Source organism: Ambystoma mexicanum, chromosome 3p (assembly GCF_040938575.1).
Source record: "Ambystoma mexicanum isolate Mex_15411 chromosome 3p, UKY_AmexF1_1, whole genome shotgun sequence".
Taxonomy (NCBI): Eukaryota; Metazoa; Chordata; class Amphibia; order Caudata; family Ambystomatidae; genus Ambystoma; species Ambystoma mexicanum.
Genome location: NC_090925.1, coordinates 663,491,258 through 663,518,995, shown reverse-complemented (window position 1 = coordinate 663,518,995; position 27,738 = coordinate 663,491,258). Strand labels below are relative to the sequence as shown.

The 27,738-nt window shown below is 41.0% G+C and overlaps 1 protein-coding gene across 9 annotated transcripts in view; it reads left to right on the top strand.

The window, feature by feature from the left end:
• LOC138580695 (uncharacterized) overlaps nucleotides 1-27,738 on the top strand; it is a 583,872-nt gene that overhangs the window by 520,631 nt on the left and 35,503 nt on the right. For all 9 annotated transcript variants that reach the window (XM_069651438.1, XM_069651437.1, XM_069651436.1 and 6 more), the window contains 5 exons: nucleotides 7,967-7,999; nucleotides 15,028-15,048; nucleotides 19,825-19,854; nucleotides 22,432-22,458; nucleotides 26,857-26,883. In XM_069651438.1, coding sequence (XP_069507539.1) covers nucleotides 7,967-7,999; nucleotides 15,028-15,048; nucleotides 19,825-19,854; nucleotides 22,432-22,458; nucleotides 26,857-26,883 — 138 coding nt within the window. The remainder of the gene's footprint in view (nucleotides 1-7,966; nucleotides 8,000-15,027; nucleotides 15,049-19,824; nucleotides 19,855-22,431; nucleotides 22,459-26,856; nucleotides 26,884-27,738) is intronic.

Here is a 27,738-nt window from a genome sequence, read left to right as displayed (position 1 = left end):
CATGACCCGGACAATCTGGATAGTGGCCATTGTCATGAGGGACTGCGTATGGGGTTAAAGTGGGCATAACCACTAGGGACCGGCTATGTGGTAAAGCTTTTTGAAATCGGGGTAGGTTTGAATGGGAAAGAACATTTTGCTTGTGGCTGCAGGCTGAAGCGCTGGATGGGATTGCAGCAAATAGGCACAAGGAGCATCATCAAGAACATCAAAGCATGGTTTTACAAATCTGTCCTGTGTTTTATGTTTTGTGTCAAAATGTAAGTACACAACACAGTGATATAACTTTGCTGCCTGGGCAATGGCCCTGGCCCTCAGCAAGGAGAAATGAGTACAGTAATTTGCTTATTGGGGCATGTTGCATGGCCGAAGCCATTGGTTTGGATTGGAAAATGATTCTGCTTGCGGCTACAGCGTGAAGTCCTGGACTGGTTTACAACAAACTTGTGCAACGAGCATCAGCAAGGACCTGAAAACTTGTTTTTGTAAATCTGTCTGTTTTATTTTTCCAAAGTGTCAGAATGTAAGTAGAAAACTAGTGTTATGAATTTGGTGTCTGTGGAGTAGGCCTGGCCCTCGGCAAACGCAAATGTTTACTCTAATTTGCTTACTGGGGAATGCGGCATGAGCGAAGTCCATGCCCCATGGATTTTGAAGACTGGCCATGGCTGCAAGCCATGAGCACTGGCCTTTGCTCACATTATAAGCGTATAGTGGACACTGAGCTAGGATGCAGGGTAGGTGCAGTGAATAATAGGGGTGGTTTAATGGGGCTGGGGTCATGGTCGAGCCTCATACCGTACGCAATTTAACAATGATTTGCATCCCAGCATGCGCTGCTGATAACAACACACATAAGTATGCATTGCAAAAAATTGTTAAAGGAGGTTTATAGTTGTTTAATATATGTTAAAAGAGGAATTATTAATAACGTATATACTGTGATATGAGAAAAAACTACAACGTTTCAGCCTTGAAGGCAACCTTTAGGGAGTTGGAAGGATTAAATGCTCATAGCTCTTCTTGTATTTGTTGGTCTTAAGGACTGCGGTGTGTGGTGTTGGCACTGAGGCTGCCCAGTGTTAATGAAGTACTGATCAAAAAAAATACACCTGATAATTCTCTGTGCCCTTAGATTTTGTAGAATGAAAGAAATCAAATTGAAGCTGCTTGGTATTAGAAGTTTGTATTCTCGCAAATTTCAAAGAAAATATTCACTTACCATTAAGCTGTTATCAACAATCTTTGATGTCATGGCTGTTAGTTTTAGCATGCACGCTTTTAATTGTAACCAAAACGTCCCTTTAACAACGTTTTTTCATGAATTTCATAGATTTTATTAGAAAAAACTTAACAATAACGTCCCTTTAACAAAGTTTTTTCAATGTATACACATATCTATAGATACATTTTCAAGGAAAACACTTTAGTTGTCAGTTACTGTTGTAATGTAATTAGTGATGTCATCAATGATGTGATCTGTGATGTCATCATTGTGGTCATAGGCTGCACAACAGGTCAGTGGGTGCAGCTTTTGGCTATGCCCAGTGTCCATTTTAAAAAGCTTCGGCCATGGCTGATGGGCATGGCCAAACACTACCAAACCACTAGCCAAACATTTGCAACCCATCACTCAAAGATGTTCATCAATCACAAACTGATTTTGTCCTGTTTTGACATTGGTAATGTTAAATATAAAATATTGCATGCGTTGAGAACTCCCAATGTTTTTAAGCAATGCACAGTGAGATTAAATTATTCAATATTGACCACACACTTTGGTTAAGCAGCCTGCTCCAACCCCCTTGTTTTATGGCCAGTCTCTTGGTGACTGTTGTGATACATTGCACAGCCCCAACTGACCACATTCAAGCAGTACAGAAAAAGGAAAAAACTGACAGTTGCAAGACTAATATATGCCCAGGTACTTTCAGCACCCATATCAAAAATCAAAAGCTGCCACCCACAAATACACTCAGTAAGTGAACATATATCTTAAAGTGAAATATACAAAATAGTTCATTTGACCTTCCCCTTAGAAGAAGGGGCGCATGAAAAAATAGCATTGGACTTTTAAAAAGTAATGAACTCCAGAAAAATAACCTGAGAGAGGAAATGTTCCAATACATATGCTGGCAAAGTATGGAAAGGTACACACCTTTTAAACCCAGCGATCTGTCATGAAATGTTCCCTGTTCAAAAAAATCCTGATATGAAACAATAGCGTATGGTCTTGTGGATAAGTGTCCGCACTGGGAACATGACAACCTGAGTAAAATCCTGGTAGCCAAATAATTGAGCAAGCTTGCCAACCTCAAAAATACCCAAGGGGTGGTGTCTGCCCTCTGAAGAAACGTTATGCTGTCCAACCAAATGTGTCCTTTACTGATGCCCTGAAAAGAAGCCACAACTAGGGGAAAATAACTGCACCAGTGTCCAGGATTGCAAATTCTCTTGCCACACTGTGTGCAAATATTCATGACTTACTTGCCCCCTTATCATTTCCCCTCCCCACCCCATATCCGTCTGTCTACAATAGTCTGATTTATAAAGCTACATTCAAAATTACACCTACTTTAGTGTCACTGAAATATTTAAAATCCTAAACGTGTGCAGTAGTGTCATTATTCCCCCTATCTTTATTGGGAGACTACAAATACCAGAATGCAATTCAGCAAAAGGCAAAAAATGGTTTCTGGACTGACAGGAGCACGGTTTGAAAAAAATATTAATTTGGATGAGCATTCGATCGCCCATCCATGCACTAACTGGACTGACCCTGCTTAGCTTCAAAGCAAGGGAAGGGCGGGCCCTTTTCTCTAAGTGGTCTTGTAAGATTGGCTCATTTAACATTACAGTCAACATGGCTGAGCAGGCTGGCCCCTTCCTCACTTTGAAGCTAAGCATGGCCTGTCCTGGTTACTGCATGGATGGTAGACCTGGATGGCAATCATGTCACTGGCCTTTGGCAATGGCCAGTGATTTTCAATCCCCAACATCATTATAGCTGCAAAAATATATATTTTGTAAAAACCTGTAACCGCAGGTACTGAACTATACATATTCTTGGTCTGCGGTTCTTTATAGAGGCGAATATCGGAAACACGGCCCAAGAAATGCTTTCCTGCCTCACCGAGTGTCCCCTCATCTGTGCCAGCTCCCCCCACTCCCAAGAAGGCCTCCTCACCTCCCCTTCCCTCCGCCTTTCCCCCCACAACACCGGTTGTCTCTGTGACACAGTTTGCTTTGAGATGTCGACTACAGCTGAGGCTACAGAAAGCTTTGTGTTGCAAACTCAGTCCCTAGACCCCCCAAACTCCCACATTTCACTTGGTGTCCTCTACCCCCTGCCCCACCACATATCGTCCGCTTGGCATTTGCATCTTTCTTGACCTGCAAATGGCTTTTCCCCACATTTCATTTTTCCATAACCTCGGTTATAACCTCGACTATCTCTCACATTGTGAGAAAAACAAGATGGGCGCTGTTTCATTTCTAAAAACACCCAGTTTGGGGTAAATCTCAGAGAAGTAGCTATCTAGTTTTAAGAAGGAGGCACGCCCATCTCTGTCAAATATTTGAATAACAACTGCACAGAATAATCCCAAACCACAAAAAAGACCTCTTTCAAATGCTTCATGGCCAAGTTGTTTGAGACCTGGTCCAAATCCTTCCAGCAGTTTGGACTGTGCGCTTTGGCGAAAATGTACCTTGTTTGTCGATGGGAAAATGAATGGGAAATAGGCTGCAACATTGGAAAAACATTATTTTTGTCTTCCTAGTTACATTCTTATTCTTTAACATATCTTTACGAAACTTTGAAGTGTGAGGGGCCCGCGGGTCACAAAACTCTTTTGAAATTTTGGTCAAATCCGTTACTCAAATCAAAAGTTATTAACAATAGAATTTGAAGGGATTCCTATTGGAGTCCGACACACCTTACCTGTAGGGCCTGTGGTAGCGGCCCTGTAGTTATGCTTAAGTTGCTCAACACATAGAAAGAGCACTATATGGGCAGCTTATACCTCCCCCATCAGACGAATCCTCATCAAACTTTGCAAAAAATGTGTATTGTCCCCTTATAATGATTTTGTGAAGTCTGCTGCGTTTTCGTCCAGGGGGGCAAAGTTGTTGGGGCTTCACAAAATGTATGGATATCCTCATATACACAATGGAAAACAATGTTTGCTTGTGCCTACAACCGAAACCGCTGGACGGATTTTCACCAAATTCGCCCCAGGAGAGGTGGCTTGTTCCTGATAGTGTGCTTTTGTAAATTTGGTGTGAATCCGTCCAGTAGTTATTTTTAAAAATGGGCAACAAAGTAGGCACAAAAAAATGGGTGATAGCTGGGTCCGGTCCACTGACTCATTTCCTGATTCGGGTCCATGGACAACTCTGGACAAATCTGAGAGCAGCGTGACATTCGCGGAAATCATACGTGTCTGCTTATTGGTCAATTAAAAATGTGAGGTGCTTCAAAACATTTGAAATGGACACCATATTTGATTTGCGAACTGCACCCTTAGTTTGCAGACATCACAGTAAAAACATGTTAAAAAACACAACACTGCACTTGTCAAACAAATGAAACTATCTCTGGGGAGATGAGGGGTGATGAGGATGGGATGGGATATGGACATTAAAAGCCAAAAGTCAGGTGTCTTTTCTTCTCTGATGTCCGTGAACATTGCATAAAAGGCGCCCTCAGGTGAAGGCAATGAGAAGGAGTTGGAACTGTGAATGCAGTGCTTGAAGTAGTCGCAGAGGCAGAAAAAAGAAGGCACCCTGCAGAAGTGGAAGAAGCAGAGGGACTCCGGAACATGGATGCAGCAGATTTCACTTGTTCTGAGGAGGTCCTGTTTTCCCAAACTCTGAAGTGCAGAGGCTGCACAGCGGAAGGCGTGCAGGAAGGCTGCTTTTCCCCATGTGAGCCTGATTGGAGCGGTTGCCATGCAGGAAACTTGTCGGACACCGAGGCAAGGATCTCTTGTTAAGCCGTGGGTATCAGGAGCGAGAGGGACTCTGTATTCGAGTGGCCGTGCCGGAGACACCTTCTGAGAGAAAGGGCGTGGGTCCCAAGTGAGCCAGTAGCAGTAGAAATTGTGCAACACATGGAAAGAGAATTGCAGAAGCCAATGAGTCAAACCTGCCATTTTGATCCCTTGCACGAGCACTGTCGGCAACAGTATCCAATTCTAATGTCACTCGCATAGAAACTGAAGCGGTTGAAGTTGTTCATTAACAAGGGGATAATGAAAATTCGCACTCCCATGTCATAAGAAATCTTTTTTCCTTGTGTGAAAGTTAACACTGTTGAAAGCCATTGCTAAACCCTTAAACTTTATGAACAAGTGGCTGCATGGCTCTCATTAATCAAAACGAAAGCTGAGAAGAACTATTATTTAACATTTAAACATTGTGAAACTTGAGAAGAGGTGGTTGAATGTGTCTAATTTCGTTTTCCAGGTGTAGAGTGAACTTTATCTCTTAATTCACATGAACACACATTGTTCATAAAAGAGGTTAAGTGTTTAAATTGTATCTGCATTTGGGTAGAGTGCAAGTATTGGCCAAGCCAAGAGTATTCCGTTATTGAGATTGAAAGCAACCTTCTCAAAGTCAGAAAACTTTCTGACAATTACTGCGAGCCCAATAGAAGTTCAGACTTGCTTAAGTTACAAGTGTACAATTATTACCTGAAGCCAAGAGAGTGGCACCAAAGCTTCTGAGTAATCATTTGGCTAACAGTTGGCATAGAGGTGTAGGCAAAGCTGGGGAAGGGAAACCTTGACGCATACATACATCTTGAAGTTGATACAGCCTGAATTACCAAAGACTGTAGGAGAAGGATACAAGTGGGTCTTAAAGGCATTCTTGGGTTTTTGCTGTAGTAGGCAGACAAGAAAGACAAAGAAGCTGTCCCTCTGTTATGCAGAAGAGTGCCTTGTCTACTTGACGGAGGTCAAGTGCCTGAAAGTGAATTTTGGTCTACATAAAAATTATCTTAATTTCCAAAGCACTGAAGTTATTGACCGACAGACAACAGATGCACATAGGCTGACTCTTCTGAAGAGAGATATTGATAGGAAGAGTGCCTTGCCTACATTAAGGTGTTGTAGTGCTTTAAAGTGAAACTTGCCAGCATCTATAATGAATTCCAAAGCACTAAAACAGTTGTGGAACATCTGGTTGCCAGTAGATGCAAGACTTCAGTGTTGTGGTGAATATGAAGTGGAATACTATGGGGCAACATAGAATGTCCTCATGGTAAACTCTAGTATTAATGAAGTTGTTGAATTAGAAGCAGCAGCACTGTGAAGTCATCCTGACAAATATACTATTGTAAATCCTAATCTTGTGAATGAAGTTATAATAGCTGTTAACCAAGACTGGTATTTCAAAAACATTTGTGGACAAGTCTTCTTGGATAACTGGAAGTGGTGGTAAAACATCATGGTTGGGAAAACCAGAAGAGATGTGTGTTGGAACTTTGGTTAACAAAACTTTATTATAACTTTGAAAAGAACTGATTTGAGACGGTTACCTATGTTGATGTCCTGTTTTTCTTTTGTTGAAAATTGAAAATGAAATCTACGATGAATCCTCGGGAATCCTTGTGTATATGATTTGATGTTTAAGTGTGAGACCAGACATCCTGTGTTAAAGTGTTTCCCATTAGTTTTGTTATGTAGGCAAAACCTGATCAGAGTAGGGATAGTAAGGCATTTAATATCATTTTTTCTTTAATAAAAGCCAGTTGTCCGCCTCACATTGCAGACGCCACACAGTATGCTACCTCACAGTTGACAATCAGATATGGGGCCTGATTTCCCATTACATGATATTTTCAAACAAACCAGGATCACAGAAATCAATGTTCCACATGAGCATTTATATGCACTTGATGTAAATTACTAGACTTCCCTTTTTGAATGTGTGCATTTCCTGTTGCATATTATGACATGGGGAAAGTGAATTCCATTCCCCCATTGGTCAATATTCTGTCTATATGATAGAATATAGATTGACAATCTTGAACAGCCCACTCTGGCACCTCAAAATCCCCAACCCAGTCCTTAACTTTAACCTGGGTCACTACTGGGATACGCAACCCAGGTACATGAATTTTCCCCCGACATCCATACTGATTCTTCATCCAGCTGCATCTGGCAAACTGTTCCCTTTCCGGGCCAAAACCTGCTGACATGACACAGCACAGTATTTCAAGGCAAGGCTCTCCCCTGCCCTTTGGCATGTTGATATGTTCTCCTATTCAACTCAGCCAGTTCCCTGCAACCACCTCAGAGGATTTCATCATTTGTTTTGCAATATCTATCATCATAACATAATAGTTTTATCAACCACGTCTCCAGGCTGTACCAGGAAATATAGACCCTGGTCGCTGTTTGCTTAGCTCAGACATTAAACTCAATCTCATAACCCATAGCTCCTGGTACCGTCCTTCAAGGTCCAATCAAGATAATAGTGTTTTTCCTTGGGTCAAACATCTGTCAGCAACGCCAGGGTTTACCCCAGGAAATTATCCCCTAACACTGTGGCTTTCACTCACAAAGGTACAGAGGAACATAGACATTGCATGAGATAGAGTAGAGAGTGGCACAGAGAGAGAAACAGAGCAGAGAGAGAGAGAGACAAAGCGGGAACGCTAGGGCATAATTACAAGTTTGGCATTGTGGTAAAAAACCTGTGCTAAATCTACCGAGCCCCAGGTATGCATTTTTTATTTGTAAACATGAATTGTAAAATAAATATATACAAGGTTTTAAAAGAAAGAAACAAAATTACTGTAGGTCATATGGCCTCATGCCAGGAGAAGCATTACCAAACTGAATTGTGTTGGGGGACTACATTTCATTGTGAATATTATGGCTTTTATTTTAATCTTCTGCATTTGAATTGACTTTGCCTCACCATTGAAATAAATGCTTATTGTGTCCTATAGGTAGTTGGAGGTGGAGTTGGAGGTGGCCATATGGTAAATATCACATATATTATTGCAATATTTCAAGAAGTTGTAATCCTCTGGGAGGAGTATTGGCTTCTAATCATATAATGACCACATCCTTGGAGGTACCATACGTCGGAATTTCACCATAATTCATTTCACAATATTCCTTGTGTAACTTCCATATCCACATTATGATTGTCAGGTCGTAGATGTCTTGGAAGGATTATGGGAGGTATCACAATGCAATTTCTATTGCTGAAGGTAGAATTGTGGAATAGAGCACTGTACAAGGTGTTGAGGACCACAGTTACGCTTGATTAAATTATTTTAATTGAAAAGGAATGACGCACATTGGACGAACAGTATTTAAAATATTTAGAAGTTGAGCTAAATAAAACAAATCAATGATTACAACTGTATAAAACACACCTACATATTGTACTTACCCTGGAAAATGGGGTGCATTCAGTGCCATGGAGGTGCCATGATTCTATTTAGGCCTTCCATTAATCAATTTAGGGAGTTATTCTCTGTATAGCATGTTAGCAAAGTGTGCACATGTGGAGACCCAAATCACTTGTGTCTTGAAGACATGAGTCTATTTCACAGCCATGACCTGTGGTCTATTGCTGGACCACAAGCAAACAATTCTGCTGTTATTCCACCTACCACTGAAGGATTTGGAGATTAAATGTGTTCACACACTGAACCAAAGCTCATCATTTTCTGTGTTATTTTACCACAATGAATCTCATATTGTTGCTCAGCCTGCTAACCTTGTCATGCTGCTGTCAGCAACACCCAGGTTGACACCTGGAAATGAGAATGTGACAACATGACATTCATTTACAAAGGGAGGGACGGACAAAGTCATAGAGAGAGATAGTGAGTGACACAGAGAGAGAAACAGCACTGAGAGACACAGAGAGAGAGACAAGGGCCTCATTACAAGTTTGCTGGTGTGGTAAAAAAAAGGGTGGTAATTTGTTACCCCCACTTTTTTGGCCAGTATCTGAATTATCACTGCATTTATCGTTCCACCAAACTACAAGCTTGTTTTTGAAGTGGTTGATTTACCTCAAGAGTGATGCTGGATGTAAATCCTCCACCTTAAACCAAAAATTGGCATATTTACCACAGAGGAATAACCGCTTGCTGTAAATCTGCAAAATCCCCATTGGAATTTTTGGGACTTAAACAATGGGGACTAAGACCACCATACCACCACTCGGAATCCCATGGTAAGTGCATAGGAGCAAGTTGCAGTAACAGTGACCAATTTTGGCAGTAATTTGGCGGGGTTATCACTGAATTACTACCAAATTCGGAATGAGGTGCATACTAGAGTGCTAGATCGGCATATTTATGCTGAGTACAGATAGTTTATAACGATTAATAATTGGATTGTTCTTTTAAAAAAAAAAAATGCTAGCAGACAGAAAATGCATTCAGATATAAATCTACCAGCGGACATACCTCAACACCTCTGCCGCTAGCATACAGTGACTACCAACAAAAAGAAATTAGGTATAGCTGGCCACACATCGAATCTCTCAACAATAGCTCTCCATCGCAACCTCCAACAGCGCCCTCCCATGTGCCTGGACCATTGGGCTGATTAGTCAAGCCTAGCCAGCCACCCAAGTCCTAGAAGGGCAAAAATGCACACACGCATCTCCTAATTCTAAACTTCTAGAACTTTCCTTGGCACATTGACTACAGTCACCGAGGGAGTTCCAACCAGGAATAAATAACCAAATACAATATAATACCAATGAGAGCTCTGAGAAGCACACATGGCAACACACATATATATATATTCAGTAAAAAAACTTTGTTAAAGGGACGTTATGGTTCCAAGTAAAACTGAAAAACCCCTGAAATTCACCAGTTATGGTAAGCTAAGTAACCATAACTCGCGCCATCACCGTGCACTGCTAAGACTAACACCCAGGACATCACAAATGTCATTTTTTTACTGAATTGCATAGGTTTTTATTAGTGCAACTTAACCATAATGTCTACGAACATCTGACTTCATTGCAGACCTTCCGGAGAGTGCCACATGACCATACGCTGGCGCGCAGCATGATGAGGTGTCCGAGAACCCATACACACTTCACAATAAGATCTGTGCTTCGTGGACAGTTTGAAACTTTTTTTTCTACTGATCTAGGAACTCTCAACTTCAACATTTCCCTTGCACAGCTCCAACACCTATTCCTACTCATCCATTAACAATCTAGTACACAGTACATACTTTAGAAAATCTGCTATTTATCTTAAAATGGCATCAGCTAAGGCCATCCCTCCTCCCCAAAAGACACCACCACTGCTGTAATCAAGGAGCATAACAAACACTGCCCCCTACCTTAGAAATAACACACACGCAACATTTTCCCCTGTCCACCTGCCCCTCCATATTAGTGCATGGTGCCTCTTCCCTCATTTCCCTCCCCACCTTTCGTTCTTAGCTCTCCTGCAAAAAAAAAAAAAATACATCCAAAAACAACAAAAGAAATGTTCCTTTAGGAACCAGCTTTCACAGTTAAAAAATAGAACTAAAAAAAAACGTAGAGACTCCATCTACTTTATATTTCTCTGTAAAGTACATAGACTCAATAAGATTTTCCCACATTTCCATTTGCATTTTGTGTTATGCTAATGGCAATATTGTGGCGTTCATCCTCCGTTCCAAGGACTATAACGGTGGATACCAGCCCAGCAGCCCAACTTATCAGCCCCCTGAAATGGGGGATGAAGGCCATTAGCAGCCTAGGTTCCCAAAGCGGGACTGTGTAACTAAAAAAGAGGATTTTTAGTCCTATACCGGGACACCTGTGGCCACAATGGAAAGGGAAGGCAGGGGTTCCATACAGAACCCCTCTTCGCTTTCTATGCCAGTCTGCAGAAGGCAAAAAGAGAACCCTATGACCATATTACCACAAGCACATTTTTCTTCCCTTTCAAATCTATCCTATTTTCGAATAACTTTACCACAAAGCCAGTCCCAGGTGAACATGGCCACTTTAATCCTATGTTTTCTACCTTGACCACTATGTTACCCCTCTGTCACTAAAGCTATACCGCTATTTTTTTTAACTACATTATGACAAATAAGAAAACACTGCCACATTTGCAAAACCATGCGTGTAGATCCTTCCCAATGCGCCTTACATAACTTTGCTTGAAATCCACCCACGTTTTATTTTTGCAAAAGTGTCAAATTAATGCACAAACAATCGTCATATAAGCTAGCCCCTCTGCACAAAATCCCACCAAACTTTGTAAACTCATTCGAAATCAGGTCAGAAATATCCCACCCATCTTCATCACCCCTCACCTCCCCAGACATTATGTCATAAGTTTCACAAGTGCAATGCTCAGAAAATATTATTGTCCCGAGCGTTCGGCCATGTATTTTTATACATACGTTGATCTATTGCAAACATTTCCAATTCACCTTACGTCACTTTTCCTCTTTTAAAAACACGAAATCTGGCAGCAGGGCGCGCCCATCTTCTGCTATTCTTATCCATTGCTGCATCTGCCTAAGGTAAATTGCCCTGACTCACAAAATCATATCCCCCGCCCCTGAACCTCACATCACCAAACCTAGTGATATTCTACACCTTTCTGGTAGCGGCCATGTAGTTATGATTAAGTTGCTAAACCCATAGGAAGAGCACTTTTTGGGCGGCTTATAACTTTGCTCCCCCGGGACGAATCCCTACCAAACTTTGCAAAAAAAAGTATATGGCCCACTCTGAATTATTTTGCAAAGGTTGGTGAGGTTTGGTCCAGGGGGGGCAAAGTTATAGGGGGGGTTCTTTTTTTCCCATAGACATAATGGGAAAAAACTTTGCTCACGCCTACAGCCCAAACCGCTGGACAGATTTTCACTAAATTTGCGGCAAGAGCGGCGGCTTGATCCCAAAAGCATGCTTTTGTTAATTTGGTGTAAATCAGTCTAGTAGTTTTTTTTTTTAAATGACCAAAATGTGAGGCAAAAAAAATAGTGATATCTATGTCCGCTCTGCGGACTCACATCCCTGTTCGGTCCACGGACTGGCCTCTGATAGGCTGTTCTGTCCGCGGACTGGCCTCCGATTGGCCAGAAAATGTGCAAGCTTTACGTGGTCCACGGACATTGGGACGCGGCTGCTGATTGGCTGGTGAGAACAAGTGAAATGCGTCGGTTTTTGTGAAACACCCGCTATCTTGGATTTGCGAACTTTTTTGGGGTCCGCGGACAGCGCAGTGAAAACATTAAAAACAAAGCAGCATTATACTTGTCAAACTCAACAAACAATCTCTGGGGATGTGGGGGCTTATAACTTTTGCGCCACTCAATTAAACTGCATGTAATTTTGCATTCTAGAACTAATCTTGAATGGTTTTGCAAAGTTTTGTGGGATTCTGTCAAGAGGGGGAAAAATTAGAGGGGGATCCCAAAATATTGTAAAGGCATATAAATGTGGTGTCGTTTGACAAATCTGCACAACATTTGGCAAAACGATTTTGGATCTAGATATAAATGGTTTTCTAAAGTTTGGTGGGATTTTCTCAACAGGGGTGAAATTAGAGAGGGGTCTTAACATTTTTAGATGGTTTATAACTTTGTTGCTATTTGACCAATATGGACAAAAGTTTTGAGAAAGATTATAGACCCAACCTTCAATGTTTGTATAAAGACTGAATGGATTTTGTCAAGTGGGGGCTAAGTTATATGACTATTGTATATACATACATTTTGACACTTTTTAAAAAATAAAACATGGGCGGATTTCGAGCAAACTCGTGAGGAGCATTGGCAAGGACATTAAAGCATGGTTTTCCAAATAAGCCCGTGTTTTATTTTTTGACAAGTGTAATAATGTAGGTACAAAAAATAGTCTTATACCTTTGGTGACTGAGGTGTAGCCTGTGGCCGTGAGCGGTAGCCAGATTGTCTGGATCATGGCATAAGGTCATGACGCGTACTGGCCATGACCACTAGGGACGGAAAATGGTGTTAAAGTGGCTATGTCTACATGGGACTGGCTATGTGGTAAAGTTATTCGAAAGTAGGATAGGGTTGAAAGGGAAAAAAACTGCTTGTGGTAATATGTTCATAGGGTTTTGCAGGCTGCCATGGCAAGGGAAGAGGGGCTGTGTATGGAGCCCCGCCTTCTCTTTCCATGTTGGCTGTCTTGGTAAAGGATTTTCCTTCCTACAGCGGGATGCCGCAGGCATCCTGCTATAGGAAGACATATCTATGTTTGAACAACTGAAACTGTTTTTCATTTTCACTAACCTGACACGTATTCTTGATCCGGGTTGAGTGCCAATGTTATTTCGAGTTAAGAAGTCACAGATTTGAGATGATGGTTTGAGATGATGGTTTTGATACAAGTAATAAATAGTGTATGTGAGCTTTTTATGCAAATCCCAGACTTCTTAACTCGGAATAACATTGGCACTGAACCCGGATCAAGAATAGGTGTCAGGTTAGGGAAAATCCTAAGAGTTTCAGTTGTTCACACCTAATTCTACAGCAGTTAATGGATGTTCACTCCCTCAGTTAATTAAAAGCAGCACAAATGAGGGGAAGGCTGAGATAACTTAATGTGAAACAAACATGTGAATTGAAATCTCTAAAAAATGAAGAGCATAAGTAAGTGCAGTGTTCAGGGAAGCATAAGGAACACTGGCAGACAGCCAAAGGTTAAGATCTATAAGAGGTCTTCTGGAGCTAATAAGCAATAGCGTTGGCAATTGGGAGTGCATAGAGGGGGCAAGCACATGAGGAAAAAGGAAACATGGATACTAGCTGGGGCTGTTGAGTATCAGAAAGATATGCGGAGGTCAAAGGAGCAGTGAACGTGTCTGGAAAGAAGAGATGTGGAGCCTTTCACAGTATTGGAAAGGAAAGCAGATCTGGAGGCAGGGATAAGCAAACAGAGAGATGTAGAGGAAATGACAATGATAAGCAAAATGGGATGTCATCGTGGAAATGGAAGAGGAGGGATGAACAGGGGATTGTGCACAAGTACAAATGAAAGGTAAAGCAAGAAATGGGAATACAGAAGGGATTATGGCAAGAGCAATTGAAGGGGCTTGGAGTGGAAGACTGGAACGAGGCAGATCAAATAGAGGTGAGTAAAGAGGGTCGAAGGAAGCGGGGAGATCAAAGGGAAAGCAATACCTACCAAGGACACACTTCCATATTAGGTAGGGTGATTTTGGCAGAATGGTGTGATTTTCTTTTGCTAATCCTACCTTCACTATAGTGAAGAGATTTTGAGATTCTTTAAAAATGCTAACACCCAGGACATCAAAGATGACATCACAAATAGAAAACCGTGGCACAGCTCAAACGCCTCGAAAAGAGGCACGGAAAATAAGGTTTATGAATGACAAGAAATGCTAAAGGAAGTTGTGAAATGGAAAATATGACACAGCTCAATGCCATTCAAGTAAAAGTCGTGAGCTTTATTAAGGGCGTCAGACCCTACGATGGAGCAGTGTGCCCGCTCACCTGATCCCATGTTCCCAAAATGCTTTTACCATTGCTGTTTTCTTATCTGGTTTGGTTTATGAGTAGCTTATTGTGCAATAAAGCTTACAGCCTAATTTTCCGCCTTACATGGTTTGGTTTTCTTCATTATTGTCCATGATAATCGTGTAAGGATACTTGGATATGGAAAATACCTCTATTTCTATGACCCATGTTTATTGGAAGATTCTATACATTTTAAGGTTATCAAAACTGATATTCCATGCCGATACATAAGGGGGAGTAATGATAATTCAAACCAAGAGGAGACTTGCCAGTGGGAGGTAATGGAGGAAAACCAGGATACATTATGGTGCTTTGTAAACAGTAAATGATGCACCCTAACTGCCCTTATGCTATCATGGAACTGTGTTCTGCTTTATCCTTTAGGGCAGTGGTATCACTGCTCATGGTGAACATTTGGAAATGCAACTGTCTTAATTAGCTACATTTCAAAATGAAGATCGTCTAACGTAGAGGATTAACTTTAATCATATGTTTTTTTTTTCTCTTTCAGGCTGGTGGTGGTCTATCTTTGGTAAAAAAACAATATTTCTAAAATATTTGAACATGAACTGTTCTTCTCATTTATTGTTCTTCTTTAGTCACTGCTTGAACATTTTTTTCAGAGATATAATTATAGCAATGACAGCCCCTATCGGTTAACAGATTTCAAGTTGCAGATGGGATGGAAAGTCCAAGGATCGAATCATACAGCAAGGATTTGTAAACCAAGATGATGTCTAGTTGTGGCAGTTTTGATTTTGTATTTTGACAAAGCACACTCAAAGTAAAAAGGTGGGACAACAATGTTCATGGCCTTTTGCACTATTTAATGGCACTATAGCATCCGGACATTTGTTTGTCTGACATGGAAACTATATGATTCATCATTTTTAAAGCATGCACGTACCTATTACTGGCAATAGTAGATGCTAAATAGTCCAATGTACTGGGTAATTATCTGCCTTATAACTACAGCCTCTGTGTCTGTGGTGTCCTCCTCCTCTACGAAACAGTATTGATTCTTTCCAGGAGACATGTTCATTCCCATCCTGGATACTGTCACTGATGGCTCCTAATATTCGTCTTGATCGTCATCGATCTCAACATCATCAGTCTTGTCTGACTTATCAGCGGGTGGTGGTGACAGAGATAAGAGACCTGGGATTTCCAATACAGATGTCTGCCATCAGGATGCTATACCCTCACATTTACATGTACCAGTCCAAGTACCCCAAAACAATTTATAACAGGGATTTTGAATGAAAGTTAGTTGATGCCTTTAGTTGACCATATGCAATTATGTAATACCTAGGTGACAGGGAAAGGTCTGCTCCAGAAGTTAAAGAAATCTCAAGCAGCACAACTACACTACCATTTGCATATATGGTTCATTCACGCACTGACTTGTGTTTCATCATCATCCCCGAATCTCCGAATCTTTACTGGACTTCCCAGCAAAATCAGGTGAACATGACTCTCCCTCTTGCAAATGTCACCTGAATGTGCAAATCTCATCTACTCACCTTGAAAGACAGACATTCTGCCACCTGCCTCCCTGAACCTCTGCTGCTTCCTCACAGAAAATACAGGCACATGTGACTTTGTCACAAGCTGCCCTCATGGAATTTCAGCTCCTCTTCTGCTCGTCCTCCAAATTGTCAACTGAAAGCACATGTCTCATACACTCACTTCCTGAGACAGACTCTGATTGCTGTGTCTCCTGCCTCCCCATATTTTTTCCTCTCCCTCCCAGCAGAATCCAGTGAGTTTGACTTTCAACAAAGGTTCTCTTAGGGAAATCAAGAGTCATATGTGTGTGTTTCATGAAGTCACCCAAGCTTCTCTCCTTCTCAGAAATGTATTTTCCATAAACTCTCTCCAGATGGCACTTATGTTGTTCATCCCCTTCCAATTACTGAATTAATCACACTGCACTACATAAGCAAAACCAACCATACATCTAATATCTGACTAGTCCCAATCAATCACTACATCTCCCATCTACTCTAACTATACTCCAGTTTGATGAACCATTTTTATTTATATTACGCATGGCTCTAGCAACAACCTAGTGCCATTTTGAAAGCTGACTGGAAATGAAAAGGAACTCCAACGATGTGGCCTACTTTAAGCCATGTGATTTAACTTCATAAGGAATTTTCAAAGAGTTCTCTGGAGGTTCGACCTAGTCAAATCACCTGAAAATTGGGGGATTTGTGGTTTGCAATGAAAAATTCCTCCGAGCTTAATTTTCCATGTCTGATAATAGCAGACAGCAGTAGAGAGACAGAGGAGATTGTTAATGCCTCATGTATGCAGTAAGGAAACTAGGGATATAGCCAATTTAGAAAAACATCAAAATTAGTAACAATTCATGAGAACTACAGTACTTGGGAGGAATAGGTCTAGCTCTGCAGATAGTTTACAGTTCCTCCTGTAGACAGCAAAGGGAACACATTTAAACCAGAAATGTACATTTAGGCTGTGTGCCTACCTTGGCTTATCCACATCAAGTAGCACTTTGGATCTTAGGTAAAAACTAATTATGCCCTTATTGATGATTTGATTCTATCTTTGTTCCTTCTTGCTCATCACAGATGTTGCAGAAATATATATTAAATTACATTTCTTGTTGATTTTGGTATGTGGGACATATACCAAGTGACCAATTGAAGCATTTGTATTGCTGGACAATGGAGCCTATTAGAACAAAATGCTGATTGTGTCATAAGCCTGGCCACGTCTATATGACTTTGATAGCTAGTTAGTCTGATTTTGAAGCTCCATGTGGATATTATAAGCTGAACGGTGTTCGATTGCCCGAGAGCCCATCAAAGAAAAGATGCTTTTACAATACAAATGCTGAATCATCACCTCTAATCATCTGCTGCTACATACGAGGCATAGGAAACTGTTTTACCATCATAGATATGTCATATTCCCTCTACTGTGTCTATTAATTTGCTACTTTGTTGCATTAAAGACTAGCGGGTATGAGCCATGAGTATGGCATTGTTTTCTTAATGTAAGATAGGGATAGTCCATATCAACTTGTGGCTCATCTGTAGAAACAAATATACATTTGATTGTTGCTGAGTTATTTCACAAATGCGTACATGCATGCGCCAAAACACTCACATGAGGGACACTGTCAACATGGTCAGGTTTCTCAAAAGAAGCCACAGTCTTCCCAGCAAGACCCAACTGCATCTTTAACAACATGAATTCAATCATTGACCAACATTTGAAACAGTATCATCCAGTCAGTAATCCACTATACATGTCATCTTAGATCATGGTTTTGTTCCCCAGATTTTACATCAAAAGCTTTACAATGCCAGATGAATGACAATAATTTTTCCTTTCAGCACAGGATACACCGTACAAGAGATATGATCTGTATGGTCAATGTACCAAAAGTGCCCATATGCACACTACATGGATTAACTTTTAAATCAAATATGCATTTAATATGCAGAGTAAAAGGCTGTTACTCTATAAGAGAAGACAATTTGGAAACAGCTTGCCATCTATATCCAGCTAAATATGAATTTGATTACATGTAAATGTGCTTTGCCATGGTGACAGAGGCTGCACATATTGCTGATTATCTGAGCACTATAGATTGCTGGGGCATTGACCCTCTGACATTAATATTACATCAGGGAATATCACAGATTTGGCTCTGAAATTATGCCTCAAAAGCTGGTCAAAAGATATCATGAAATATGTTATTATGTTTGTTCAAGAAACCAGGGTCAATCCCATAGAAGCCTGTGCTTGTTTACACATTCCAGCCAAAAAGGGGCCAAGAGGCTGACCAAACAGAGACATGATGACTTGGGTTAAGATGAATTTAGTTAAAAATGTTAAGATCCTTAAAAGCACATGTTCAGACATACACAGTCTTGTAGTGGAGACAGTCCAAGGTATAATAGGCCAGGAGTGTATCTTTGAATTGACTTGAAAGTTCTCCTTGACACCTGGACTAATACTCTCAAAACGACAATAAACTCATATTATAAAATATTATAATAATTGTGGTCCTGAATGTAAAATATGAACTACTAGAAATCACATCTGAAATCCACAATGGAGTGGATGTCTTGTAGGGAATATCTGAATTTTCAGCTGACTACCCAAACGTGAAACAATATGTTGCAGTATATGTGACCCACCTCTGGCACTGGGAAGGCTTTAAGGATTAAAATGGTGACATAAATGGTGATATTCCTGTGAAGCCAACCTTCAACGGAATCCATAGCCTATGTCATGTTGATTAAATATACAGTCCTCCAGGTACCCGAGAGAGACATTCATACTGCTTGACAGTCAAACAGAAAGCTACCATGATCTACACTTATACATTAGAGCAAGACAGCCACTAGCTCGATCCTGGTGCACCAGTCCCTCTTGGAAATCCCAAAATTGCTTTAGAATTAGATGTGAACAACTGAAACTCTTTAGAATGTTCACTAACGTATAGCTGGGTTGAGTACCAATGTTTTTTTCAAGATAAGAAGTCTGGGATTTGCATAAAACGATCACATACACTATGTACTCTTTGCATCAAAACCATCATCTGAAATGTAATTCCAGACAACAAAAACATTATGGTCTGATGAAGAACAACATATCATAAGAGAAAACCGCTAGTGCAGCGCAAGTCATGAAACAGAAGGTATAGAGATAACATTAGTGCAACACACCTATCTGTTGAATACAAGGAAACTACCTTATGATGCAAGAAATTGGGAAACCGTCATCATGGCAACATAATCTAATAGCAGCAGGGTGTTTTGGAAGATACTTACATTAGGAAATAACAATAACTAGACGGTTTTGGAGCAATACAGATGTGTTAGATGGCCTAGAATATGGGGAGAGTACCACAGTATTCACCCACATTCTCTCTGCCCCCTTAGTGCATCATCTGGGTGTTCCAAAGTGTTTGTATGCCCCATGGGCTCTTACCCCTCCCTGCTCCCTTTCTTTCAGTCAACAAAGGAATCCCAGACCCCTACCGCCACCAAAAACCATTTACCTCCTCGCCTCTTGTTCCACATCATCTCGACCATCCGCAGATTGTGCATGTTCACTTGCATCGGGCATAGTGCCGTGGAAACATTGCTTGCATGATGGGCTCTACCTGAACTTGTGTTATTATGGGCACGTTATTTCCTTTCTCCTTTAGAGTTGTGTCCATAGTGAACATTTGATGATACACATGCCTTAACATGCTATATTTCAAAATGAAAATCACCTGATGAAGAGGATTAACTTCAATCATGTGTCTTTCATCTTTCAGGGTGGTGGTAGCAGCAGCAGCGGATCCTTGGTAAAACATTATTTTTAAATATTTGAAAATGAAATGTGCATCTGATTAATTGTTTAACTCTAATCACTACATTAACCCTTGCACAGTCACACCCTGCCATGTGTTATCCATATTTTCTTCATAGATATCAGTGTATAGTGAGGATCAGAAAGATAAAAGATCCATCCACAAGGCTGCAATGCTTTAAAAACAATATTAACAAAGATCTCATCCAAGCATAGGGGAGGCAGAACTTTGTATTTTGATACAGCACATTATGCTTGCATCAGCAAATTTCCCCAGTCGCCGACAAACAATATTTGCAACATAGACTGGGCTTAAGTGACACCAACAGCGTTATTCTACACAAAGTCAACATTAGTTGGAAATGAAAACGATATTTAATGCATTCTATTCCAGTTGAACAAATTATTGAGTTGGCCTTGCAAATGGAAAAGTGATCCACAAAGCTGCTAGGACAGTCCTCATCATGTTGTCTTTCTATTGGGAATTATTTAGGGAGGACAACACACTCAAGGAAGGAACAAGAGTATATGTGTTCAGATCGCCAAATTGTCCGCATATATATGGTCCAGTTCCAAGTAAACCAAAGTGCATTACATTGTGTGGGCAGTGAAGGTAATTATTAGCAGTAGAACCATAGTCATGTTTGGTGAATAAAGCAGGAAAATAAGGACCTGCCAATTATTGCCACACAAATTAATGTAGCTGAGACTAGCATTTTTAAAGAATCTCAAAATCGCTTCACCTTAGTGAAGGTAGGATTAGCAAAAGGAAATCTCCCCTTTCTACAAAGCTCTCTCTCCCTAATATGGAAGTGTGCTCTTGTGATGGAAAATATGGTAAGTATTCCTTTCCCTTTGATCTCCCCTCTTCCTCCAGCCCTCTTTACTCATTTCCATTTGATCTGCCTCGTTCCAGTTTCCCCTCCAAGGCCCTTCACTTGTTCTTGCCCTAATCCCTTCTGTATTCCCGTTTCTTGCTTTACACTTCTTTTGCACTTGTGCCCAATCCCCTGTTCAGCCCACCTCTCCCATTTCCACTCGTCCATCCCATTTTGTATATCATTGTCATTTCCACTGCATCGCTCTGTTTCTGTTTCTCTATCCCTACCTCACCATCATCTTTCCTTTCCAGTGCCTCCAGCTGCTCCACCTCTCTTCTTTCCAGACAAGTTCACTGCTCCTTTGACCTCCCCATATAATCCTGATGCGCAACAACTCCTGCTAGCACCCATGTTTCCATTTTCCTCATGTGCTTGCCCCCTCTATGCACTCCCACCGGCCGACACTATTGCCTCTTAGCTCCAGAAGACCTCTAATAGATCATCACCTACGTCTGTCTGGAGTGTTCCTCATGCTTCCCTGAACACTTGCACTTACTTGTGCTATTAATTTCCTTGAGATTTCAATTCACAGGTTTGATTCACATTACATTATCCGTGCCTTCCACACATTTGTGCTGCTTTTAATTATCTGAGGGATTGAACATCCAATAACTGCTGTAGAATTAGGTGTGAACAACTGAAACTGTTTTTCATTTTCACTAACCTGACACCTATTCTTGATCCGGGTTGAGTGCCAATGTTATTTCGAGTTACGAAGTCCCAGATTTGCATTAAAAGATCACAAACACTATGCATTCTTTCCATCAAAACCAACATCTCAAATGCAATTACAGGCAATAAAAAGCATTATAGTCTGATAAAGAACAACATATTGTAAGCGAAATATGCTAGTGAAGGACAGTCATGAAAGAGAAAGAATATAGCTAGCTTTATGGCAACACACCAATAAGTTGAATAAAAGGAAACTAACATATAATGCAAGCAATTGGGAATACATCATCATGGCAGCAGAATTCAGTGGCAGCAGAATTCAGTGGCAGCAGGTTGTTTTGCAAGACACTTACATCAAGAAAGAACAATAACTATCAGATTGGGGAGAAGCGCAGATGAAATAGATGGCCAAGAAAATGTGGAGAATACAACATTAACCCTCACATTTTCTTTGTCCTTTTAGTGCCTACTCTGGGTGATCACATCTGTTTGGATGCCCCCAATATACTTACTCCTCCCTGCTCCCTTTCCCCTCATGCAACAAAGGAATCACACACCCCTCCCCCCACCAACAACAATTGATCTCCTCTCCTCTTGTCCCACATCATCTCGGCCACTTGGAAATTGTGCAGTAAATCCTGGATTGCAGAATGTTAGTGTGGAGCTGCTAACTATGGGCTTCTCCAAAGCATGTTGAGTTATTGAAGACTATCAGATGTTAAGTCATATTTCATGTTAACATTTGACAGATAAGTGCAAGGTAGTAATTCAATCCCCAAAGAAAACCTGCCAGTGGTAGCTACAGGATGTTCACTTGCAGAGGACAAGGTGCATTGGAAACAATGCATGATGCACTCGACCTAAACCTGTGTTATTATGGGCATTTTATTTCACTTCTCCTTTAGAGTTGTGTTCATAGTGAACAATTGATGATACACATGCCTTAATGTGCTAGATTACAAAATGAAAACCACCTGATGAAGAGGATTACCTTAAATCACATGTTTTTCATCTTTCAGAGTGGTGGTAGCAGCAGCGGATCATTGGTAAAACTTTTTTTTTAATATTTGAAAATGAAATGTGCATCTAATTAATAGTTTAACTCTAATCACTTTTTGAACATTGTCTCCGAGATCACATTACCCCTTGCACAATCCCACCCTGCCACCTGTTATCCATGTTTTCTTCATAGATCTCATGGTATTTCCAGGATCAGAAAGATGAAGGATCCATCCACCATGCTGCAAGGCTTTGAAAGCAATATAAACAACTACATCATCCCAGCATAGGGATGCAGAACTGTGTATGTTGATACTGCACAATAAAATTGCATCAACAAATTCTCCTCAGTTCCTGACAAACAAAATTTGCAAAATAGACTGGGCTTAAGTAACACCAACAGCGAGTTTCTACACGAAGTCAACATCAGTTGGCACTTAAAATGATATTTAAAACATTAAATTCCAGTTCAATGAATCAATGAGTAGGCCTTGCAAATGGAAAAGTGATCCACAAAGCTGCTAGGACAGTCTTCATCATGCTGCCGTTCTATTGGGAATCATTTAGGGAGGACAATACACTCTATGAAGGAACAATATTATATGTGTAGAGATCGCCAAATCTTCTGCATATATATGGCCCAGTTCCAAGTAATCCAAAGTGCATTACATTTTGTGTGCAGTGAACGCTATTATTAGCACAGGAATCATAATCATTTTTGGTGACTAAACCTGGAAAATAAGGTCCTAATAATTGTTGCCACATACATTAATGTAGCTGAGACTAGCATTTTTAAAGAATCTCAAAATCTCTTCACTATAGTGAAGGTGGGATTAGCAAAAGAAAATCACACCATTCTGCCAAGGTCACCCTACCTCATATGGAAGTGTGTCCTTGGTAAGTATTGCTTTCCCTTTGATCTCCCCGCTTCCTCCAACCCTCTTACTCACCTCCATTTGATCTGCCTCGTTCCAGTCTTCCACTGCAAGCCCCTTCACTTGCTCTTGCCATAATCCCTTCTGTATTCCCATTTCTTGCTTTACCTTCCGTTTGTACTTGTGCACAATCCCCTGTTCATCCCTCCTCTTCCATTCCCTCGATGACTTCCCATTTTGCTTATCATTGTCATTTCCACTACATCTCTCTGTTTGCCTATCCCAGCCTCCACATCTGCTTTCCTTTCCAATGCCCTGAAAGGCTCCACATCTCTTCTTTCCAGACATGTTCACTGCTCCTTTGACCTCCGCATATCTTTCTGATGCTCAACAGCCCCAGCTAGTATCCATGTTTTCTTTTTCCTCATGTGCTTGCCCCCTCTATGCACTCCCAATTGCCAGCGCTATTGCCTATTAACTCCAGAAGACCTCTTATAGATCTTAACCTTTGGCTGTCTGCCAGTGTTCCTCATGCTTCCCTGAGCACTTACTTAAGCTCTTCATTTTTTAGAGATTTCAATTTACATGTTTGTTTCACATTAAGTTATCTGCGCCTTCCCCTCATTTGTGCTGCTTTTAATTAACTGAGGGAGTGAACATCAATTAACTGCTGTAGAATTAGGTGTAAACAACTGAAACTCTTAGGATTTCCCCTAACCTGACACCTATTCTTGATCCCAGTTCAGTGCCAATGTTATTCCGAGTTAAGAAGTCTGGGATTTGCATAAAAAGCTCACATACGCTATTTATTACATGTATCAAAACCATCATCTCAAATGTAATGCCAGACTACAAAAAGCATTATGGTCTGATAAAGAACAATATATCATAAGAGAAATATGCTAGTGAAGGACAAGTTTGCAGGCGACTCCTGCCCAGCACAAATAATAAAGGACACAGCTAGGGACCTAGCTCCCTTTATCTCCAAGCTTATAAACTCCTCCTTTAAATCTAACACAGTACCTACCGACCTCAAAGAATCCTGGGTCCTCCCATTACTTAAAAAACAAACCTTGGACCCCACTATCCCTACCAACTATAGACCAATCACCACCATGCCATTTTTACTTAATATCCTAGACAGAGCTGCTTACATACAAATCCAGGACTACCTGGAAGCCAACCACCTGCTTGGCTCACGGCAATCTGGTTTCCGCCCACTCCATGGTACGGAAACAGCTCTGTTAGACCTCAAGACACACATTGAGGCACTAAAGGTCAATGGAAAAATAGCTTTGCTCCTCCTACTGGATTTGTCGGCAGCTTTCTACATGGTGGACCATGCAGTCTTATGCAACCACCTCAAATCTGCCGCTAAATTCACCGGAGATGCTATAGCCTGGGTCCAATCCTTCTTAGCGAATCGCACTATGCGTGTCTTCTCCACATCCGACTCTGCTGACCCTATCAAAATAACCTGTGGTGTCCCACAGGGATCTTGTGTCTCCCCTACCATGTACCACATGTACCACATCTTCACCAAGCCTTTGTTTGACAAGTTGGACAGACTTGGGTCACCTACACAAACTATGCAGATGACACCCAGATCCTCATACCCCTTTCGGGCGACTTCGAGGCAGACTCAGCCATGGTGAACAAGATCTACACCCTCATTCAGGCATGGATGGCCTCCCATACTAATCTTAGGTTCTAAAGGTAACATCCAAAAATTAAGCCCAAACTACACATCTTTCAGCATTGATAACAACCCTATTAAGGTGATGACTGCGGTAAAACCCTTGGATTCTATCGGGACTCCTCCCTCACTCTCAAGAAGCAAGTCAACTCCCTTGCCTCCTCTACCACTTACACCTGCAAACTCATCCGCCCATCTAGACCGTACCTCCCCAGTGCTAGTTGTACCACCCTAGCCAATGCTCTTATCTTGTCCAGATTAGACTATTGCAATGCCCTGTATTCAGGAGCCAATAAATACATCACAGACAAAATTCAAAGACTGCAGAACAATGCCTTAAGAGCAGCATTAGACATCCCTCATAGAGAGCACATTACCAAATTCAGGAAAGAGGTTAACTGGCTGAAGATAACGGACAGAATCCTCCTCAAAACAGCTTCCCTCACATCTAAATGTCTTAACAACCTAGCTCCCCCGTATCTTGTGGAAAAAATCAATAGGAAAACATCCACCCACCCCAAGAGATCTACTAAAACCTTTAAATTAGAGACTCCTAGGTTCAAAAGCTCGACTGAGGGAGGAACCAGTTTTCCTGTCAAAGCTGCACAATGTTGGAACATGTTACCTCTTGACCTCAGAACTGAACAACCCTACCCTATATTCAGATATAAGATACTTAAATGGCTGCGCGCAAATGACACATAACCTGACTTACACTGAGCCCTCTACACCTGGCCCATACCGAACCTTCTGCATCCATGAACTACTCTGTACTCTAGGTCATTGAGCATGCACCATCACCTACTAGGCCCTGTATGATACACAGACTTATGAGATTGACTCATAAACTTGATTATATACTGCCTATATAGATAAACTTTCATAGAGTGCCCTGGACATCCCAAGATATGCCCTGAACCTGTATATATTTTTGTATATATCGTTGTACATATTCTTGCCTATGTGTTTTATATATTCATGCCAAACACTGTAATGAAGCTTAAGATTTCTTTTGTATATTGTTGCGCCCGGCTACCTAAGGGTTTGGCGCGCATTACCAAATAAATAAACAAAACAAAACAAACAAACAAGTCATGAAAATGAAAGAATAGGGATAGTTTTATGCCAACACACCAATCTGTTGAATAAAGAAACTACCATATAATGCAAGAAATTGGAAAAAGTCATCATGGCAGCAGAATACAATGGCAGCAAGGAGTTTTGGAAGATACATACATCAGGAAATGGCAAAAACTAGCAGGTTGGGGAGAGGGGCAGGTGACTTAGATGACCTTGACTATGGGGAGAATACAACAGTATTCACCACTTTATCTCTACCCGCTTAGTGCCTCATCTGGGTGTTCAAATTTGTTTGTATGCCCCCAGGATACTTACACCTTCCTGCTCCCTTTCCCTTCAGGCAACAAAAGAATCACACACCCCTCCCCCACCAAAACCCATAAATCTCCTCTCCTCTTGTCCCATATCATCTCGGCCAGCCGCAAATTGTGCAGTAAATGCAGGATTGCAGTATGTTAGAGTGAAGCTGCTACTAATGGGCTTCTCCAATGCATGTAGCCTGTTTGAAGACTCCTAGATGCTAAGTGATATTTCATGGTAACATCTGACACATAAGTGCAAGGTAGTGGTGCAAACCTATAGAAAACCTGCTAGTGGAAGCTAAGGGATGTTCACTTGCATTGGGCATAGTGCCTTGGAAACATTGCGTGATGGGCTCTACCTGAACTTGTGTTATTATAGGCATGTTATTTTATTTCTCTTTTAGAGTTGTTTCCATAGTGAACATTTGATGATACAGATGCCTTAACGTGCTATAGAGGATTAACTTCAATCACGTGTTTTTCATCTTTCAGAGTGGCAGTAGCAGCAGCGGATCATTGGTAAAACATTTATTGTTAAATATTTGAAAATGAAATGTGCATCTAATTAATTGTTTAACTCTAATAACTTTTTGAACATTTTCTGAGATCACATTACCACTTGCACAATCACAGCCTGCCACCTATTTCCATGTTTTCTTCATAGATCTCAGGTTATAGTGAGGAGCAGAACGACCAAGTATCTATCCAACATGCTCCAATACTTTAAAACAATATAAACAAAGATCTCATCCCCGCATAGGGGTTGCAGAACTTTGTATTTGTATAGTGCTTATTATGCTTGCATCAGCAAATTCTCCCCAGTTGCTGACAAATAATATTTTCAACAAAGACTGGGCTTAATAAACACCAACAGCGTTCCTTTTACACAAAATCGGCATCAGTTGGCAATTAAAAAAATATTTAAAACATTCAATTCCAGTTCACAGAATCAATGAGTAGGCCGTGCAAATGCAAAAGTGATCCACAAAGCTGCTCATCATGTCAGTGCATAACATTTTGTGGGTAGGGAAGGCTATTATTAGCAGTGGAATCATAATGACTTTTGGTGTCTAAATCTCGAAAATAAGGTCCTAACTATTGTTGCCACTTACATTAGTGTATCTGGGACTAGCATTTTTAAAGACTCTCAAAATCTCTTCACCTTAGTGAAGGTAGGATTAGCAAAAGGAAATCTTCTCTTTCTGCCGAGATCGCCCACCCTATTATGGAAGTCTGACCTTGTGATGGAACATATGGTAAGTATTCCTTTCCTTTTGATCTCCCCTCTTCCCCCAACCCTCCCTACTCACCTTCATTGCATCTACCTCTTTGCAGTATTCCCCTCAAAACAGTGTTTTAATTAACTGCGGGAGT